A 21,625-nucleotide genomic window follows, 5' to 3' on the forward strand; every position below is an offset into this window, starting at 1 on the left:
GAAAACAACATCCCTGCATCTCCTCCCTGGCAATGTCTAGTAAATGAAAACATTGTGACATCATCACATTGTGAGCTTCCCAGCCATTACTTCACTTAACTTTCACTATTTGTTGGAATGGGGAACTTGCAAATCAGTAATGCTGCAGCACCCATTTTAGTTTACTGGACTTTATGAGAGGATCTGATGTATTTGGAGGCAGCTATGCAATCTCTGCAACATCTAGCCTCAGTTTTCTTACTATTAGCTTTAAATATTTTTATCCCATACTTGTAACTGTAGTTCTTGAGGCAGCTAGTTGCACAGACTAGTAAGAAAGCCTGACCCAGAATCCTTTACAGGTATTGCAGAACCACCCAATTCTCAGAGGCTCCATTTGTGTAAAGATGTTGCGATGGGTCTCCCTGGAGTTTTCTCCTTTGGCCCATACTGGAAAAGGCACAGGCTGACTCCCACTGAAAATTCCACTGGTAACAGTTGTTGCTTTTACTGCTTCCCTCAAGACCTGAGAATGTACAGCTCAGCTCTAAGAGAGGGCAGTATGGAACTTGGATGACATGAGCAGCCCCATCCCCTCTCAGTGTTCTCTGGGCTTTGCTTAGGCAGCAACTGATAAGCATCTTTTAAATTATTTCTCCTGAGACAGGTAGGCTATTGACCTTGGGCGTTCTTTTTTTTCAGTTGTAAATTCATGTTTCATTGCATTGATATCCTGTCCCTTTCTAAGAAGATCAGGGTAGCAAAAAGCAGGTTAGGCGAGAGTTTTGTGACTAGCTCAAGTGCATCCAGTGACCTTTGTGGATGATGATGGGTTGGATTCCAGGTTGGTCCCTGTCCAAAGACTTCTACTGGATTGGGCTAATTTGAGCAGTCAGCTATGGCTATTTGACGTGTGTTCATGGGGTGTTTCTTGTTTTGATTTGTGTGATGCATATTAATCTTGTGCAGAGGTAATCCTGCTGGGAAATGGGGATAGGGTTTTAAGTATGTAAACTTTAGTTGCCCTTTTCAACTCCTTCTCATGGCTTATCCTGACAGTCCTTGCACAGTTCCCATTTAGTTCAGAGGATCTTCCACAGATAGGCAGACTGTGTTGACTAAAATCTTGTTTCATAGAATTGCAGGAGGCTCCTTTTTCCCTTCTCCAGTTTATCAGTGTTCTTGCTCTCCCAGAAGACTGTAGAGCGCACTTAGAGAATTACATGACAGCTGCAGAGCCCTTTCTGTTGATTTTTGGATTTGGGAAGGATGAACACTGTGTACTTTGGCTTGCTTTGTGACTGACTCTCTTGCCTTTTTTACCCTTTATTGTTGGCACTGTGTCATACTAGGACAGGGGAGACCCAGCTTCAAATCCCTACTCAGCTATGAACTCACCTTGGGACAGTCACCTTCTCTTAGCCTAAGCTTACCTCATAGCCTGATAGCTGTGAGGATATAGTGGAAGAGTGGAGAACCATATAAGCTTTCCTGGGATCTTTAGAGGAAGGACAGGATAAATATGACTACATACGGTAGACAACTTCTCTGTTGTTGGTACAGTCACCTCTTTGTGGGCAAACTTGCTTTGGCCCTTGATAACAAAAAAATGGCATATTCCATAGTCCCCTGGCTTACATAGGGGGGTTTGAAGATTCTTTGTTGGACAAGGATGCTCCATTTGGTCCCAAATTAATTGACTTCAGCCTCTGGAACTTCCCTCCCTGCCTCTTGCTGCTGCTTCCCACGTACGTTCCAGATTGCTGCGAGAGCCTCTAACAGAAGTATGACCAGGGCTCCTTTGATGTTGCAGAATTAACCTGCAGTAGCAGCCCAGGCTGTGCATGTGCCACAATTCCACAGCAAATGTTGTAGTGGTCCCACAAGTCAGCTTTGTGGGTATCAAAGCTTTCATTTCATAAAAGAGAGAACAAGTTTCTAGTCCTTATGGTGAAAAGATATGCTTACCAGTGAGTAGGCAACTCCTAGTGAAATCTCAGTAGCCATGTCTTATTGCAGAATTATTCTGTTTGTTTAATGTTGAGTACCATCAGCTTTGACGTGAGGGGTAGTTCCAGCAGTAAGGCATAAGTAAGTTAATAGTGTAAATTGTTTCCAGGGTGAGGTCTCATGTGTAAAAGACATACTTGAGTTTCTGCTGAGCTCTGACAAACCTGCCCCCCACCCCTGCTTTCGCCAGAAGCTGCCTGTTTCTTGATACTGCCTTAACTCAAACAGCCTTTGATTACACTTCATCCTGCAAGCATGTTTGCTGTCACTTAAGGACTATCCCAGAACTGAGGATGGGTTCTGTTCCATTCCATTCTCATCACTGGTTGTTGCCAGAAGTGGCTGAGATTGTAGGCACCCAGAGAAGTCTGTAGCACACAGAAGAACAAGAATGGGCAGCTGCTTGCCGAGCTGTATAAGGCAGCCACTGGATAGATTCCAGCAGAGGGCATTAAGCCTCTGCGGTAATTTCCTCTCCAATTCAGGCTTTCCTAGCGGAACTGGCAACTGTGAGGAATTAGCAAAAGACTCGCAAGGCAGAAAGGTAGGGAGAGAGGCCAGCAGCAAGAGTTATGGGTTGGACATTTCAGGGAAGGTGATCTGTCTGTGCAAAATGCCCGACTCTTGACTGGAGTTGCTTATCACTTCGTTTGTCGGCACAGAAATGTTCCCAATTAACAATGCTCCTTTCATTTGCTAATCCTCATTTGCTAATCCAGAAGGCATAATTTGTCCCAGGACACCTATTACACAGGCTGTAATCAAATAGGATAATTATCTCAGAAGTCCCATCGCTGTTTCCTTTCACTTTCCCCTTCCCACAGCGTTGCAAGCAAATCCAGTCTCCTTTTTCATAGGCGACTGTTACTAGTGCCTACTGCGCTACTAATAAATTACTCGCTACTTCACTGGCAGGTGGGATGCCCCTCTGCCCTGAGCGTGTTTACACTAGAAAGACAAAACCAGTTTAACTGCCATGGCTTCTTCCTAAGTATGTGACAACCTTAATTATGTGAAGAGGAAAGAAAGGGGGATCTCTAATCTGCTAGCATTCTCTTGCAGGGGTTTAACCTTTTAAAGTAGCTATTGTGTCCTATGACACTTGTGGAATTCATAACCATAATATGTGGTGGTTTTGGCTGATAGCTTTTTAAATATCTTAGAAAGATAGGTGTGTCAGCTGTTATTGGCCAGGATAGTTAAATGGAACTTCCATGTTCAGAGGCAATATACCTCTGAGATTAAATTACTGCAACATTCTGTATGAGGGACTGCCGGCAATGACAACTTGGAAACTTTAGTTGGTCCAGAAACTGATAGCTTGATTACTAACTGAAGCTAGCTATTTTGATTATGTTAGTCCTATTTTGAAATCTTTGCATTGGTTGTATATTTTTGTGTTAGTTTGCATCCTCTTTGTGTCAATTTGCATATTAGTTGCAGATTCCAATTGACTGTTAAAGCCTTTCATGACCTGGCATCTGCATATTTAAAGACCCTTCTACATGAACATGTATAGATATGCCATTCTTTCTAACAATTCCTGCTATCAGTTCTATCTGTGAGAGTTGTAAGATCAACTTCAGCCACAGCCAGAGGCTTTTTTGATTGTAGTCTTGACTCTATGGAATCATCTCCCTGAAGACATCGAAAAGACATCTGCCTGTGGTGCCACTGTTACATACTTTTAACTGTGTTGAAGTAAATTGGCTTAGGTGTAACTGTTTAGGAGTTCACTTCGTGTGAAGCAGTGTTTAGATGAGCATTTGAAAGAAATTGAATAGTATTGTTTGGCTGCATTATTGGAAGACTGTTATCACTGTAGGTGGAAAGTTTTCTTGTAATCAATGTTTCTAATTCTCAAGATCCTTCAGTCCAGACACTGGGACCATAGTAACAGACAAGTGAGATCTTTCTAAAAACCTAAAAAAAGCCCAGTTTTGCAAAAGAATCTGAAAAAAAATACATTGGGGAGCTAAAACCCCAAAATAATAGAACTAGTGCATGTAGCTTTAAGAAACAAATAAATGTGTGCTCAGTGGGGCTGTGCAGGTGTTAGGCAACTGCAACATTATTGCCAACCTTCAAGCCTTGGTTTCTGTCAGTGAAAAGCAGGGCCATTTCCAGGGCTGTTTTGTCCTTTGTGGGAGGACTCATCATGCTAGGCCTGTCAGTTGACTGGCAGCTTGCTGATGTTCAAGAGCAGCCATCCCATTAAAGCCAATGTTGTATAGTGGTTACAGCTTCAGGCTAAGATACTGGACCTAGATTTGAATCCTCACCCTTCCATGGCACTTACTGTGTAACCTTGGGCCAGACACAGTGTTAGCCTAACCTACCTTACAGGGTTGTTGTAAGGGTAAAATGGAGGAGAACAGAATAATGTAATGTGGAGAAAGGATGGACATAAATGAAGGAAATAAAGAATAAATATAGCTGAAGATGGAGACAGATACAAGATTGGTTGCTTGGTGTGTGAGAGATAAGTAAGAAAATGTGAAGATATGAGGCCTGTCAGGAGAAGGGAAACAGGAAATAATGTGGGGAGGTGAATACAGGGAAAGTGAGGTTATCCCCATAAGTCCCTGTAGATTTCCCACCAAGCAACTTCGCCTGGCCAGCAATGCACAGTTTGGCCAGATTTTTCCCTGGGCAGAGGGTGCTAGGGAGAGGGAAGGAAGGATAAAGGTAGTCGACTAGTGGATAGGAAAGAGAGAAATAAGCAGGAAAAGGAGAGAGAGGCTATATGGACTTTCAGGGAACAAAAAGAAGAAAAGGGGAGGGGAAAATTCCTTATGGGTCCCCTGCTTGTATATTCATATTTTATTTTTGCTGCCAGATTGTTGTCTTTAGTTATGCTTTAATGCTTTTCTTTTAAAACATTTTTAGTGTATTCTTTAGATTAAATTTTTGTACATTGAACTGAGTCTCTTCCCAGGGTAAGTGAATTATATTATAAATATTTTAATAAATAATGTTTAAAAAACAGATACTGAAACAAATTGGAAGAGTATCCCTGTTGTCTTGTAAAATATGGTTTGATGTATTTGGAGCCCATGGTAAGTAAACCTGACCTCACCAAACAAGGCTATGCCAGCACCGGCAGCCCCCGTGTTCTCCAGTCTTTCCTTTGGGATTACTGGCAGGCATCTTCTTGTGGATTCAGTCCATGGACCAGATCCATGCAGTGGGGCTTGGATATGAGGCATCTGGCCCCCAGTTATAGAATTCCTTCCATTGGACTCCCTCGTGCTTGAGTTTGGATGCCTTCCATATATGCTTCGGTAGTTGTCAGTAGCTGGAGTTAACCAGGCATGACATCGTTTTAGTAAGCTGCATTTTAGTTGTTGTTTTATTGTTTTGTAATCACTGCCACTTGCCCTTGGGGATGGGACAGGATAAAAACATAATTAATTGGTAATGAGTGGTAAAGCAAGCATGACACCTCCAGAAACATAGATCTAGCATAATCATCCCAAACAACCCAAAGCAGTATCCTCACAGTTGATCCTCCAAGCACAGCCTTACACTTCTCTGTGCCTCTAAAGGGGTATGGCCAATGGAAAAGAGCTCCTTTTAAACAAAGATACAGAAAAGGTGCTCCAAAGCACATTACTCAGCCAAGTCACCAGAGAGGGTTCTGCAGCTGGTTGGAGTGTCCAAAATCCTTCCAGCAGTATTTGGCTGCTAAGACGGTTCTGTTGAACTAGTAAAAGTGGAAGCTTTGAAAAGAGAGCCATGATTCCTGGAGTGTGAGGTGCCATCTCTTAGGAAAACATGAATAAGCACAGACTTGTTGCTGTGACCTTCTGGTGCACATCTTGGCTGGACCAGCCCTTTTCTTCTGCAGCTTGTTGATTGTGGGAAGCAGTATATGTGGTGTGTGTGTGTGTGTGTGAAAGAGCGAGTGTGTTTGAGAGTAAGAGAGGACAATTGGACTGCCCTCCATCTTGAGAAAAATGAGCAGTTCTCTCATAGGTCTATCCAACCACCTGAGAACATGCCTTAAGGCTCATCTGCATCTGTAATTTGACTGAGAACCATTTCATGTTTGGCTTTAAGACTGGGGACTCTTTAGCAAGAGCCAACGAATATTGACAAATGAACAGGGCATTTTCACAATGCAAGACCCTCATCCCACTTCATGCTTTTTGGCAGATGCCTTTTGGTGAGGTGGGGACATATACAGTGGTCCATCAGTTCATGCCAGTTGGTCTAAAACAGGAACCTGCGATCTTATTGAGCATGTGGGTACTTCTCTCAAGTTTTAAGGAAAAGTAGTGAGCACAGCCACAAAATGGCAGCCATGCTGTGCTGTATTTTTAAAAAAATATTTGGGAAATGTTGAGAGAAGGAATATTAAATGCTGTGTTTCCTGGGCAGTGGTTACAGTGTGGTGGGGAAGGAGTGGAGTGGTAATGGCTGAGAGAGGCAGTCTCAGGCAGCATGCCTAGTTGAACTACTGTGGGGGGTGGGGGTGCAGCTTTTGAAGGGGTACTCTGTGCAGAAACAAATGTGATGCCTCTTCACCTCTTCTGAAACTCATCCTTGACTATTCTTAATTAGTAGCACTTCCTGCACAGAAGAGGACCAGAGGAAAACTGGAACCTGATCTTTGCTTAGAAGAAGAAATGCTATTTGGTTTCAGTTTCCAAAGAAAGGGGAAGGTTGGCTGCCAGTGTAGCTACAGGGAGAGACTTCCTCATATGGAACCTTAGAAAGCCACGGTTGTGTCTAAGCCAGCTGTGACAAATCTGCCTGAGTTGAACTCAGAGCTCAGTTACTTCATCAATTGGTAGAGGGCAGCCCAAAGCTGACTTTGTTTCTGTTCCATTCAAGACCTTTTGAATTTTTATCCCCAAGAAGCAAGCAGGCACCAGGAAATACATTGGTGCATGCCATGGCAGTGATCACTGGAGGAGTAAAGAACAGCAGTCTCTTATTTTTTCCATGTGTGCTGTCAGGAAAGTCGGAGAGAACGCAAGGGATCTGTGTTGCCTCCAGTCTTCTTGGGCAGACAGTATAGGAAGGGTTACTTGCAAGAAGGGTAAATTGTAGCTTTTCTGTTAGATTAGATGAAGGGGAATCTATCTGGAAGCGGCATTGTGTCCAGAAAAATGGCACCCTTCCCTTGCAAGATGGCAGTGGCACCTTCTTTCTACTTCCCTTTGGCGTAATTGCATTTAGATCAGGGCCAGCCTTAATGTGACTAAGCAAGAAGAGAGACAGAATAGGTGGCTGTCCATGAGCATCTGAAGCTGAGCTAGCCTGCCCACACTGTGTGCCAGTTGGAGGGCAGGCTTTACGAGTCAGAGTCTCTGGTATTCCTGTTAAAATCCCTGGGGAAATGTGTTCTCTTGTCATCCCCTCTCCATTATCATACATATTTCAGTGCTTCTCCCTCACCTCCCCCAGTGACTCATTTTCTCTTAGACAGCAAGATAAGCCAAGCACAGAAGAAGCCAGGGGTGGGAAATATACTCTGAGAGTTCCAGGCCCTTTTGATGGTATTGGAGGTTCTGTATAGAGGTCATTTGCCACTTGGTGGCTACCAAACCATAGGAGAGGCCAGTGCCCTGGTTTGCTAGCCTGATGGGGAAAGAAGAGGCAAAATCACCCAGTGTTTCTCAGACTTTCATATTAGCACAGAGAAAGAACATGCAGGCTTATTCTGCCTTTGAGAAACTTCTCCTCCTGCCCCCTCCATGCTAACCTTAATTTTATTGGGTGAAGGATGGGGAGATTTTTGCATCCAATTATCCTACCACTGCATCCAATTATCTTGAGAGTTGGAATGAATGGATAAGTGCTATCCTCTTCCCCATAACCCCACTTTCATTGGATGATCGGGTATATCTGGCTCTTCTAAGTATTGAGCAGCACTTTCCTACACCTTCTCTCTGTAAAGTCATTCTTGGATCTAGAAAGAGAGAAAGGTGACATGTAGCCACTTCTCACAGTAGTGGATCATTCCCCATCAGCCACAGTCCTGTTTCTTCTGGACCTCCTCCCCTTTTCCTTTCCAGGTGTCCCGACTTGCAGTTTGAGAGCCTAGGTAATTAAGGGGCTGTGGAACAAGGGGAAAAATCTTGATAGGCTGTCAGAAGGCACAAGTAAATTAATCAAACGTTTAACGGGGGCCCTGACCTGCACTGAAATATTTCCGTTTCAGAAAGTAGAAAGCCCCAGCTGCCTGGCTGGAAAAGTCCAGTGTTTTAGCACATCTGATCAATGGCACATGTGACTAATCTGCACATACCCATAGAAGGGCAGTGCTTTGTGTACTCTGTGTTAAAAGAAAAAAATAGTTCTGGGCCAAGAAAATCTGAAGCACACAACTTTATTATAAGCAATTAGTGGCAGTTTGTAGAACTCTGCTTCTCCTAAACATTGGGAAGGAATGCCAGGAATAAATACAGGTAAAAGAAGCCCATTAGAAATCCTACACCTACAGGGCCAACTTTGCTTCTGAGATTTTGCTGGGGTTCTGTGTGTGCCATTCTGTCTTTTGCTGCTAAAAGCATGTCCCTTTTAAAAAGAGAAAGAGAAATATAAGAGCTGAGAGCAGACACAGAGGCCTGTTTGCTGTTCCCAGGGCCACTTTCTCCCAGGATAAACTGATCAGCAAGCAAGGAAATCCCAGTACCCTGTTTACTTTATGCATGTGTTTTTCTTTTTTCCCCCCTTTCCTCAGCTCACCTTGCAAAGCACAAAGTCCCGTGTGGCCTTCTTCGAGGAGCTGTAATAAGTGAGCCAGTACTTTCTCCTGAGCCAGCTCACACCCGATGGAACCTTCTGGAGGACTCAGCTGCAATCTCTCCCTGGTTGCCATCTGGACTGGGACCTTCTTCACATGCAGTGGACTTTGGCTGTCGGAGGAGTCCAGTGTGATGCTCTTTAGCATAGAATTATAGTTTTTAATAATCTTTGTATAACACACAGCTGTGATATATCTTTTAGCTTTTTAAAGTGTTTGTATTGACTGTGACTTGTAATCTCCTCCTGAGACAGAAAGGCATCGTAGCATTGTTCTTTTCCCCAGCTGGCCCTCCCTAGGAGTGCCGTGAATGATGCTTCTTCCCCCTGCAGGCAGAGAGGGGTAGCCTTTTGCTGAAGCTCCCATGTATAGATTTTTAACCTTAGTGTCTACAGTTCTGCCCAAAAACCCATTGTATGGTTTTGGTGCTTGTGCAACAAAATGAACTCTTTAGCCAGGATCCTCATTGAACTGTACAAGAGTCTGGACTGGGAGTGCTCTGGCATCTCTCACGGACTCTCGCCCTCTTCCTGAGCCATTTCAAGGGGAGGAATGTGTGCTGAGCTTTGAAGGAGGGCCTGTCTTGGTTTGCGTCGTACTCGGAGAAGATGAAATCCTTCATTAGTTTGGTGCTTGGCGAGTGCAACTCCCACTTTTACGGTTTGATGAGGTACATCTTTTTGGAATTTTGCAAATTTGGGGGTTTTTTTAAAAGCAAAAACTGGGGCTGCACCTGGCAAGGAAGAAGGGAGAATATGAGGTACTGGGAAATTGGAAGTGCAGTAGCTCTGACAAGGTGCTGTGCAGGATGCAGAATGTATCTGTATGCACGCAACAGACCTCTAGCACTGACCACTGAAAATCCTGCCCTCTAGGGATTTTGTCTTTAGAAGACTTATGCTGGCCCGTCTTTCTTTCTTTTTCTTTTTTTGTCCAGCCACCATAGCTGGAATCTTGCTTTCATACAACAACATGGTTGGTTTTATTCCATCAGAAATGTGTAGCCATGCAGAATACAACACCCAAAGCATTGTGAGATGATTACCTAGTGGGCAAAATGGGTACACTGCCCTACTGCTCATCTTCAAGTGGTTTTTAAAAATCTTTTTGTCATTAAAAAAAAAATCACAAGACGTGTATTTTTTTTTTAAATCTTAGACAACGGTCTACTTTTCAGGCAGTAAACAGTTCCCTTTTCCATATCATTAGCAAGGTCATAAAATATAAGAAGCTGAAAGTTGTAAAGGTTGGTGTTCTAACCCAAGTGGAGTTTCTGTAAGGTTCAAAGCAATATTGTTAGCAAAAAAAATCGCAACAACAATAGCTTTCCCCACTGCCACACCTGTAAACGTAGTTTTGTCTCGCTCATCCCTCATGTAATCTCTCTGCAGACGCAAGCAGAAGACTGCACTTACTAGCAAAAGCTCTTCAAGTGACAATGGCTTGCTTTGACAAAGAGAGTGAGCCAGTAGAGTCAAATCCACATGGTTGTCCAGGCAGTTGCCAGGTTCAGCCTCTTGAGGCTCAAACGCCCCAATAACTTAAACACGGCTTCCTACTTAACAAACTGTTTTCTGGATGCCTGATAAGGATGGGCCTTTGGAGTAAAAGACATTTGATCCCAACAGCTCTCTCTCTTACCGTTAAGGGCTTGTTACATTTTCAAAGCTGCTTTTGTATACCCATTAATTTTGAAACTGACATCTTCTAAGTGCTGCTGTTTTTTTTCCCCTTTATGCTTTTACCCTGCATGCATTGAAGCCTTAGGGATGTACACCTGTATCCATCTTTTCCTGAGAAAGCCACAAGACTTGCAGTAGAATTGTTTTTAGTGTCTAAGATGGTTGTCTAGGTTGTTACTGAACTGATGTCCAGCTGCTCTTAAGTGGACCAAGGCCTCCAAAGTTGTCACCCACCATCTAGTTTCTTTCAATCCAGCCACTATCAGTCAAAATTTAAACTTTTCAAATTCTACTTATGTTTACTCTGCATTCATGCTTTGACACAGACTATCTGCTGCAACTGGTTTGTCTTTGCCTCTACTTTGTGGAACCAGGGAGCAGATAGTACCACAGCATTGAAGTAGGAGGTAGGAGTGCAAGCTAGATTTTCTGCCATGGCCAGGTCCACACGCCCTTCTGATCCTCTCCAAAAACCTCTGTCTGCCCATTGAACTGACACCTGTGGTGCAGATTGGCTGTCCAGTTTTAGAACAATGTTATTGCATTTCAACAGGGGAAAATGCTGTTTGCTGTCTAAAGCATGGAGCAGCCCTGTACTGATGTACCTGGCTGTCTGTTACAGAGCAGGGACTCTGGCCTGGGAGTGGCATAATATCTAGATAGTCTGATTCCTGGCACTCTTCTCTTAAGCATTGCCACTAGGTACCAGGCTTAAGTTTGGCCCAGATGTTCAGCCCAAGGCTTGATGCAGTAAACCTACTTGCCCTGGCTTGTTTTAGCAGTTGAATTTTCTTAGCACTTTTATTTTTAAAGATGTCCTCATCTGAACTGAATCTTTCAGAAAAGTTTGTCTGAAATTCAGATGTCTGAAGCAGCCTCTCCCACCTGTCCCCTGTTATATTTTTCCTTATACAAGATCCGGTACAGGTAGACACTATTTTCTATTTCCATGGATTGTTATATACTCTGCACAACCAACTGTTTTATTGTTTAGGTTTAATAAAAATTCTGAACATTTGGAGAGAGAGAAGTTGTGATATTCCATCTTGGGGAAGTGTGTCCTAAAACAACACAAAAGCACCACAATTAGTCTATTATTATTCAACTTTGCAAGGTGGTTTTAATTGCTGAGATGAGCCTCCTATCTCAGAATGCTAAACATACCATCTGTGAACTACAAGTTCACAAATCAACTCTACCCCACATATACCCTCTTTGTAATTCTGACACAAGACCACAGCTGCAGCCGTCCTTCTCTATCTCTGTGTCAAGGAATTTCCAGCATGCAGAGGTGAGTCCATCTTACTGTGTGTTCCTTTTGGAATCAATCTGGTGAGTGTTCTATGTTAAAACATTGAAACGTGTTATTCTGTGTTATTTCTATAGCTCTGCAATCAGATCCATGGGGTTTTGATCATGTTCCTTATTTCTTGTGAGGAGAGAGAGAGACTCTTACGGAGAACTGTTCAAAAGTGAGACCTCAAAGTCCTTTTCTTCCATCTCTTTTCCACAGAAGGGAGAAGGGGGCTGAGATCCAATCCTATTGGTTTACCAAAATTTTAATTTATTTACATTATTTATTGTCTGTCTTTCTCACTGAGATTCAAGGCGGATTACACAGTGTGAGTCAATACAGTCAATTTCAAAGATATTTCAATAAACAATATAATAGGATATATAAATGCAAATTTGCAAAGATTTAAAACTAGCAAGAATCCAATGCAGAATTGAAGAAATGCTAAAACTAAGCGTAAGCAATTCTAAGACTGACGTAACATACAAATAAGCAATCAACTGTGCTTCTCCACCAGTTTCTCTTCTCTGGCACAGAAGTTTTATCTGCATGTAGAAATGTCTAGTTTTAGCCTGGATTCCTTAATGGGTTTTGATTTCAGCTGTTTCCATTGCAAAGTATGGTCTTCAGAAACCTAATTCACATATCACAAAGTCTTCCTGTCTGCTATGTGACCATCCCAGACACGTTGACCAGAAGTTCTGTTCTTGGAACTTAATTCCCAAGTGTGCTGAGATTTTATTTGGATTGGACAGTAGCATGCAAGGAAACAGAGCTTACGTCTCCCCTCACACTGTTTTCCAACCTGAAACAACCAAAAGTTGCTATTTGCCCCATTGGGGAAATTTACATATACTAATGATGGGTTACACTTAATTGCAGCTCCCCAGAGCCAATTCAGGTTTAGAAAACTGTAGGGGAGGGGGAAGGGGAAGGCTTAAGTCCCCTTCCCCTGTGTACCATGGTCCTGAATTGGACCCTGAACAACTGGGAATTAAGTTCCAAGCACATAATTCCCAAGCCACATCTGTCAACAGCGTATGTGTGGGATACAAGGATTTTGTAATGTGTGAATTGTCCCTGAGATGACATATAGCTGTCATCCTCAACCTTTTCAGACCTGTGAATCACAACCTGCCACATAGCTTGAGAAACCAAAAGTGGGTCTTGCTTTTTCTCTGATGTAGCCAGGTGAAAAATGGGGATAAGACTCCTGTGCTCTTGAAAGATGAAGACATAATGTGATGAGTGTCAAGGTGAGCTGTACCTTGCTGTTATTCAGTCTCCTGCACAACGATTAATGTGCCCAGGGCCTTTCCTCCTTAGCATCTGGCCACCATATGTCTCTTTTATAAAAGAAAGAAAATAGTGCTGATGACTCACTTTAAGTTGGAGTGTAACCCACTTTGGGGTCCTGACTCACCCACCGAAGACCAATGATATTGAATGGTATTGAAATGCAATCTCTGTTGACTGACCTGAGATGACTCATTTGGTGCACTCAGTCATGACAATGCTGCCATCCCTGAGGGATGAATGTGTGTGAACTGGCCCTCCAGGGTTCTCTACTGAAGGCGCAAATGGAATTCACAGAAAGAAAGGCCTTGTATATTGGAACAAATGCAAAAAGCCACAGTAATTTCAACCAGGAATGGTTCATTCACATTTGCATGTCACTTTTTGAATGGTACTAATGCGAAAGCATATATAAACAGCCAGAGTGGGATGAATCCTACCCCTGTCCTACTACTCCACTGAGCAAAGTTTATTTATTAAAATATTTATAGCCCACCTCTTCTTTTGGCCCCAGTTTGAAGACTTCCTCCAACTTAAGTTGCTCTTCTATTGAAGAAAGGCTCCTTGAAGTGGAGGAAGGTGACTTGAAGGATAGTCGCACCTACCCTAGAGCCTTTAACAAGAGTTATGTGTGAGTTTCCAAAAGGATTCCAGAGGAGTAACCCTGGTAGTCTGTTGCTGCAGCCAAAATAGTTAATAGTTGTGCAGTACTTTTAAGACCGAACAAATATATTGTGGAAGACACTTTCATGGGCCAGAGTATTCTGCATCAGATGTCTGGCTGACAAAGTGGGCTGTGGCCCATGAAAGATTATACCAGGATTAACCCAGCTGTTCTCCTGGAATCTGTGTCTAGCATCCTGCCAAGCCAAGCAAATATTAGTAATAACAATAATTCCTGAAGAAATTCTGAATTTTTGTCCTTGAAAGACTAGCACATCTTTAATTGTGTTAGTTCTCTTGCTTGCTGACTGATGTACTGGAAATCTCCCTTGCTTTCCCGTCAAACGAACACTCTTGTGCTTATTATCTCTTATCTCCAAATCCTTTCTTAAATTATGTTTCTTATTCCTTGCCCCGAATACTTCCATGATCCTGTTTTCCCTGTCAGATGCTTGCCCCTTTGCTGTGTCTCTCTGCCAGATAATATGATCCCTGGGTATTCCCCATCTAGTTGTGAAGTTCTTTGGCTCTGAAGGGATGCAATGGTTTGTCAGTCAAACGCTCTGTAGGTTGCCGGTGGGGAGAGGTGGCTCTTGTGTCAATCCTGCTTGCTAAATAGGCTACCTCTTGTGACACTGGTAAGTCAGGCAAAAACTGCCCATCGTGTGAGGGACACGTTGATGTCTATGGATCTTGTGCCCATTTCTCTCAGGATGCGCAAAAACAAAAAGATCACCAGTATTGCTTGGCATGGTGGTCATGCTCCAGTTCAGAGCTATTCCAAACATCCTATGGCAGTAAACCCAAGTTTGCCTCTGAGATTATATCAGGTGTGGCATTGGCATATAGTCTTGCAATGGTAAGAATTTGGGCCCAAACATAAAATTCGTTGAGTGACTCATGATATCTCAAGTCTAAGATAATTCATGGGATTGTGAAAATTACACTGAGGGACGGAGGGCAGTTGTGTATGCTTCCCTGAGTCCCTTGGCAGTTATACTTAATACACCAATACAGTGGACATGGAACTTCAGCCAGCCTTGGTTGCATGTGTACCGTTGGAAGAGGTTGCACTCTCAAATGAAAGGCGGCGACCCATTTAGTTAGGCTGGGCCCTGGTCCATCTGGCCCAGCACATAGCTAATGGTTCTCTGGGGCCTCAGGTCAGAGTCTGCCCCAGCCTTACCTAAGATGCTTTCAGTGGCGATGCAACCCCTTCTTAGATCTGCTAATAAACATGTGATCTGTTTAACATGAGCTAAGTCAGAACTGGAAGTGATGCTTTTAATATCTGTAGTTTACTGGCAAGACTTGTTCCCAAGAAGCACAAGGCCTCTTGTAGGCTAGCAAAGGGCAGACGTGGCCTTCTGGGGAATGGCCAGCCTTGTTCTGGTGGTGTCGTGCTAATCCACGCATCCCCATTCTCAAAGCCCCAGGTTTGCCTGCGCCACTTAATGAATGCACCACCAGAGTTGTTTATCTTCTCTGTGTTTGCACAGTCTGGCAGCAAAAAGAAAAAAAAATCCCTTGGAGATTAAATTTAGCTTTTGATGAGGACTTGTCCTAGGCTGATGGTTCTGTTTGCCATATTTTATGCACAGCCTCGCCACCCTGCAGTTAATAATTGGCTCAGAAAATGGTTTGATCTGGCCTCTCTCTCTTCACCTCCATATCTGAAACTCCATTCTGCCCTGGAAACGGACTCTGCTCCTTTAGTGACAGGAAAAGTAGGGAAGGGTGGGGGTGTAGGACAGGGAGATGCCTGAAGTGTGTGTTCTGTTAAGCACAAGCTTGGAAAATAAAAAAAAGATTAAAAGAAGAATAGCTGACCCAATTTCAGTATCAAGCGTAGAGACAGGGAGTATCCTTGTTATAAATAATGCAGTTTTTCTGCATTTGTGTCTGTGACAGAAGATGCAAGAAAGCTGAACTCTGCTTTTGGGGAATTAAAGCTCCTAAACAAAGCTACTTTCTCAGTGTTTTCCTTTTTGCAAAATAATTTGAGATTCTCGCATTACTGGGATATCATTTAGCAATGGGGGGGGGAATCCCTCCCCCTCCATGCTTTTATTACTCTGTATTTTAAACCCATCAGCCAGTGAAATGCAGATCCTGCTGACCTGTCTCTCAGGATTCAGGGGAATGTTAATAGGATTATTATCAGAATAGCGTTTTAAGTGCTGTTTGACTGTATGGGTCTTCCTGCAGCCTTATCGCTGTTATGAGTTACGAGCATACATAATCCTCCTTTGGTCTAATTGACTGGGGGTGGGCTGTGGATGCTGTTAGGGCACTTTTACAGGACTTAGGAAAGTGGAATACAATGCATATATCCTCCAAGATATATCCTGGTTCCTTGAGAAATCTGAACAAGGGACATTTGCACACTTCCTTTAAATCAAGAGAGACAAAGAGTGCCATCTCACTAGCTGAAATTTGGTACACAAGTAGACTGGGACTTCTGAACTTTTTTTTTTAAGTCTCAAAGGGGAATGTTTGAACATCTCTCCAGCCAAATGGGGAGGGGTAAATTGTTACCCCTCCCCCATACACACATTTAATGCTTAAGTCATTCCCACAGAATCCTGGAAGCTGAAATCTGCTACATGTGGAGTTGAAAATGCCCCCATGCCTATAAAAGCCATAAAGGAGGTTGTTTTTGCCAAAATTTAGGATCCAAAGTTAACCTTACAAGTGCCAATTCTCCAGCTCTGAGCCAGCCATGGGATGGATGTTAGATATTTACAGTATGAATATACCACTCTTAATCCTTGATTTTCAAGGAGGCTGTACAATTTAAAAGAATAAAACATAATATCCCTACAATAAAGCAAAAGAAAGCAGTCAAGCAAGAAACAGAATACCAGCAGAATAAATATGAAAAGAGGCCTTGATACCAGAAATACGTTTGAAGAAAGGTCTTACCCCCAAAAAACCCCTGACAAAATAGATTAAAAAGATAGAATGCTATGCAATTGAGAACATCGTTCACAAAACTGGAGCCACCACCAAGAATTCTCTGCTTCTAATGAATGCTAATCATGCCCAACAAAAGATAGTTGCTGAAAGCTCTAAACAGATCTTAATTCTCAGAAGGTTCATGCTGGAGAAGACATTCTCCGAGATACTTTGATCCCAGGACTTGTATGGCTTTACAGAACTAAACCAGTATCTTGAATTGCACCTGGAAATGATGTAGGAAATTAATTCTTGTTTTTTAGGACTGGTATAAGATGATCCCATCTGCTTACACCAGTCAGAAACCCAGCAGCAGTATTATGAATTCCTTGCCACTTCTAGATAATCTTCAAGAGCAGCTTCATGATGGGTACATTGCAATAGTCGAATCTGAAAGTCACTGGGGTGTGAATAACTGGCCAGATCTCTGTGTTTCAAGAGCGCACACCGCTGTCAGATCACCTGAAGTTGAAAGAATGGTGTAGATCACAGCTGCAATACAGGAATGCAGAAATAAGTCTGGATCTGGGGATCACCCTCAAGGTAGTGTAGTGCTTAAAGCGTGTCTGAGATTTCACTCCTTACTTAGCCATGATGCTCTCTGGGTGACCTTGAACAAGTACCTCTCTCAGTCCTAACTACATGTTACATTTTTCTCCCCAAGTCTGCCTCAAGGACTTTCAGTCAGACTTTCAACCAGAAGCTAACTGTGACTCCACCTCTGGGAACTCAGTCACTGAGTATATGGGACCCCGATTTGGTTTGGGACCACGATATGCTGGGCGGAGGGTCTTAAGTCTTGTACCGAGCCATTTCCCCAATTTGAAATGGCCCTGGGAGGTGCCATTTGTGGTATATGTAGGTTTCTCCAGCAGCATAAATAATGGGGAGAGAAGGTGTGCTCGAGTGGTTGAAGTACTAGACTAGGTCTGGGAAAGCCCAGGTTCAAATCCCTGCTCTGGTGAAGCTTTCTAGGTAACCATGGATCACCCCCCCCCTTCTCGGCCTGATCTACTTTGCAGAGTTACTGAAAGGATAAAATGGACAAGAAGAGTATTATATATGCTACCCTGACTTTCTTGGAGAAATGGGAGGATACATCTATGGTTGATAGAAAATAAAAGAGATATATATTATTTCTGGGATGCCATGATCCTGTCCAGAACTATCTCCCCAGTTCGCCAGGCAAATGCATGCCCCACAATCTCCAGCTCTGTTTTTGCCTGGATTGAATTTTAATTTGGTTCATCCAGGAGGACATTACTGCTTCTAGGCACCTATTCAGGGATATTACTGCTTCCAGTTCAGGTGAACATGTTATCTGCTGCATCCCTTAATTTTGGACAATCTTATCCAGTGGATATTGAAAAGCATGGGGGACAATACTGGACCTTGAGAAAACACCATCAGAAAAATTCCCTCTTTCAAAGGGTTTCCTGAAGGTCCACGAAAGTACACAAACTGAAATATAACATCCAGAGGAGTTAGCCGTGTTAGTCTGTGGTAGCAAAATCAAAAAGAGTCCAGTAGCACCTTTAAGACTAACCAATGTTACTGTAGCATAAGCTTTCGAGAATCAAGTTCTCTTCGTCAGATGCATGGTACAGAAACTGGTCATATATAGAAGAGGAGGGGGGAGGAGGGGAGGAGAGAGAAGATGCAGTTAGGGGGGGAGAGGGAGGATGCAACCAAAACATTGCAACTGCATCTTCTCTCTCCTCCCCTCCTCCCCCCTCCTCTTCTATATTTGACCAGTTTCTGTACCATGCATCTGACGAAGAGAACTTGATTCTCGAAAGCTTATGCTACAGTAACATTGGTTAGTCTTAAAGGTGCTACTGGACTCTTTTTGAAATATAACAAATGCAAGCTACCTTTGCTGACAGAGTAAAATTATTCTCTTGCTGTCTTTAATCCTTGATTTCTTCTGGTCAAATGATTTTGGAGAGCAGAGGGGAGAGGATGGAGAAGGAGATGGGCAAGGGGAGTGTACTCAAAGGAAAGGCCTGCTACTCGATTTCAGTGCAAGCTTTACATCCGAGCAAAACAGCCACTGCTACAAATGACTCGTCCAGCAGTTGAAAAGGGAATGAACACTGGTGCACCAAAGCAGAGCATTTCTGCAGGGAATTAGCCAAGAAGAGTGTCCAAGATTGATCTTGGGCCCTTGAAAAATGTTATGACAGCTCCCAAGGAAACTGTGTTTTATTTTTAAACCAGCTAAAGCAATCCGTCTATACAAGATCAAGAAGCCTGGACATTAAACAGGCAAATTCAGAGTTGACTTGGGAGCCACCTCTCTCGTTCTGTGGTACCACTGAAAAATTACTGGCTTTGGGTCAAGGTATCCAGGCTGCCCCTAAACTGATTTGAAAAAGGTCAGTCTGTCTATTGATCATGATTTCCCCTTGCCCTTCATCCAATTATCAGTGTTCCTTGTTCAGTTTATAAAGGGTAAAGGGTAGAAAAATCCATCGATTTGGGAGCGTTCCCAGTCATGGCTGAGAATAAGGACGCAGAAGGATTGTAGTCAGACTAGGCAGGGTCCCCTAGCCTTGTCGAGCCTCTGAACTCTTCTGGAATTTTGAGAAAAGGTAGTGGAAAGCATCACACAATACGGCTGCTTTGGAGGACAAATACCAAAAGACGGGAAGGTCTCAATCCAAGCATCCTCCTGTGATGGGCACAGCCATTTCCAAATGCGTGCTCCCTCGTGACCCAAAGGATACTTCTTGAGGTTTGACCTGACTGAAGCACTTACTGATCCAGTAAGGAAGGAAAGTCAGGACTGGCCCTTTGATTGGGAATGTCATGCATGGAGGAAGAAGCAGGTAGGTGCCGTATTGGAGATGTCGTGTCCATTTCAAACTTAACAGACTCCATCTTGGCAATCACAGTTAAAAAGTCACAAGATAAAGGGGGAGGGGAACACGGGAGTGAGCAAATTGAGTTTGGATTGGTTCTGCTTCAGCCTGTTTAAGGGAATGTTTCTTTATTTTCTGCCTGGAGACTGGGCTCTGTCTTGAGTTCTTACATGTTGCAACAAGTTCTTTGCCTCAAGAGTGTGTGTTCTGCCTGATGGTTGGTTCTTCATGTAGCTGGCACTCACGGGGCAGGGTGGCCTGTATGGAGTCCCTATAGCTATAGATCACAAACTTCTACCTTTTTTTGATCCCACCATTGGTCCTTATTTTATCACCACCATGACAGAGATCACTGGGTTAGGGTATCCAGGACTGAAGAAGCCCAGATTCAAATCTCCACTAGTCATAAAATTCATTGGGTGACCATTAAAAGAAGTACTAAGTAAAGCCGGACCAGATCTAATAAGCAGTTGTAAGCAAGAGTGAAATAATAAAACCAATAGCAACAGAGAAAAATAAAAACATAAAAACCAAATACAAGGCATCAAAAAAGATTAAAAAGCTGTCTATTAGCCCCCCAAAGTCTGAATCTGATGCCAAAAGCTAATCAAGTTAAGCACCAGGCAGAGGGTTGTGTGGAGGGGATCCCACAACGGAGGCATGCCAACAGCGCTGCACACAGAAATTCTGGTTCATTTTTTCTCAGTCCCAGATGGGATGATCTCATTGCCTGTATGTTGAAGGCCCCTCAGACGCAGTGATGGATGCATTTGGCATGGTGGCTTAATCCTTATGGTCAGGGCTTTTTTTCAGCAGGAACGCAGTGGAACGGAGTTCCGGAACCTCTTGAAAATGGTCACATGGCTGGTGGCCCCGCCCCCTGATCTCCAGACAGAGGGGAGCTTAGATTGCCCTCTGTGCCACCGAGCGTGCAGAGGGCAATCTAAACTCCCCTCTGTCTGGAGATCAGGGGACGGGGCCACCAGCCATGTGACCATTCTCTCCGAGGGCAACCCACTGAGTTCCACCACCTCTTTTCCCAGAAAAAAAGCCCTGCTTATGGTACATTTCCACTCTTTCTAGCTTGCTACTATAGAATGACTTTGATAGTGGTGTTGCTGGGGTGGCTGTCACACTCACAATTTAGGTGCTTGCCTAGGGCAGCAGTTGACGGACGGAGGTGCTTTTTGCTGAAGTAACAGGTGGAAAGGGCCTCACTTGCGACTTGTGGGCTCCCAGTAAAAACTGGGGAGTTCCCAATTTGGCTCAAGCCATTAACACATCAGTGAGAGAGCGGAAGGGATAGGAGTCCTATAATGAATGTGTGAAAAAGGGAAAGTAATCCTTGGCTATGTGTTAAAAGAAATCCACAGTTGTGAGGAGCACCTAATTTTGTCTTTCCGGCCACAAAACTGCAGATGTAATGAGAATGGGGATGAATAGATGAATATCTGAATCCTTCATTCCCTCTCTCAATTTGCTGTGACCCAGAGCCTGAGCTGCTCAGAGCTGTGTCGGACACCTTTCTTGCATTTTCAAATAAGAAGCCCAAGATGCCTCTAAAGGGCCCAGGCGGCGTCTCCTATAGCTCTGGCTTGCTTCTCACATTAAACTGAATCAGCGAATGAATGATTCAAATGCACTTAAAATAAGTACATTTCTATCCCTTGCCCTCAGAGATGTCAGGAAAGAAAAACACAGTAGCAGTACTCAACCTGATTGTTCACTAAGAAGTTAACGTGCTCCCGTCTCCCAGATTTAACGTTCCATGAAGATGACCAACTAGCATTTAATATTACTAAAATTCTGCTTTTGTAAAATTATAAAAACAAATTACTTCTATATTGCTTGATACTCATATCCTGATTCTGCCAGAACTCTTGAGACACATCTATATGGAGCCTCCATGTATAGAGGCAGTATACCTCTGAATAAGGGCTCCCAGCAGGGCTTTTTTCTGGGAAAAGAGGTGGTGGAACTCAGTGGGTTGCCAGCACAGGGGGCAACTCCTGGCGGGAGGTGGTGCCCCTGGTACCACATGCGCACACGCAAAGTGCATGCATACTTCCAGGACAGCACAATGAGGTCACTTTGCATCACCTGGAACGAGGGGGGGGGTTAA

At 43.5% G+C, this 21,625-nt stretch overlaps 1 protein-coding gene across 7 annotated transcripts in view; it reads left to right on the forward strand.

Annotated features, from left to right (window-relative positions):
• Positions 1 to 11,449, forward strand: part of NF2 (NF2, moesin-ezrin-radixin like (MERLIN) tumor suppressor) — an 85,730-nt gene extending 74,281 nt beyond the window's left edge. For all 7 annotated transcript variants that reach the window (XM_054996096.1, XM_054996090.1, XM_054996093.1 and 4 more), the window contains one exon: positions 8,684 to 11,449. In XM_054996096.1, coding sequence (XP_054852071.1) covers positions 8,684 to 8,734 — 51 coding nt within the window. In that variant the 3' untranslated portion in view covers positions 8,735 to 11,449. The remainder of the gene's footprint in view (positions 1 to 8,683) is intronic.
• Positions 11,450 to 21,625: the final 10,176 nt, after the last annotated feature.

This window comes from Eublepharis macularius, chromosome 13, assembly GCF_028583425.1.
Source record: "Eublepharis macularius isolate TG4126 chromosome 13, MPM_Emac_v1.0, whole genome shotgun sequence".
NCBI lineage: Eukaryota > Metazoa > Chordata > Lepidosauria > Squamata > Eublepharidae > Eublepharis > Eublepharis macularius.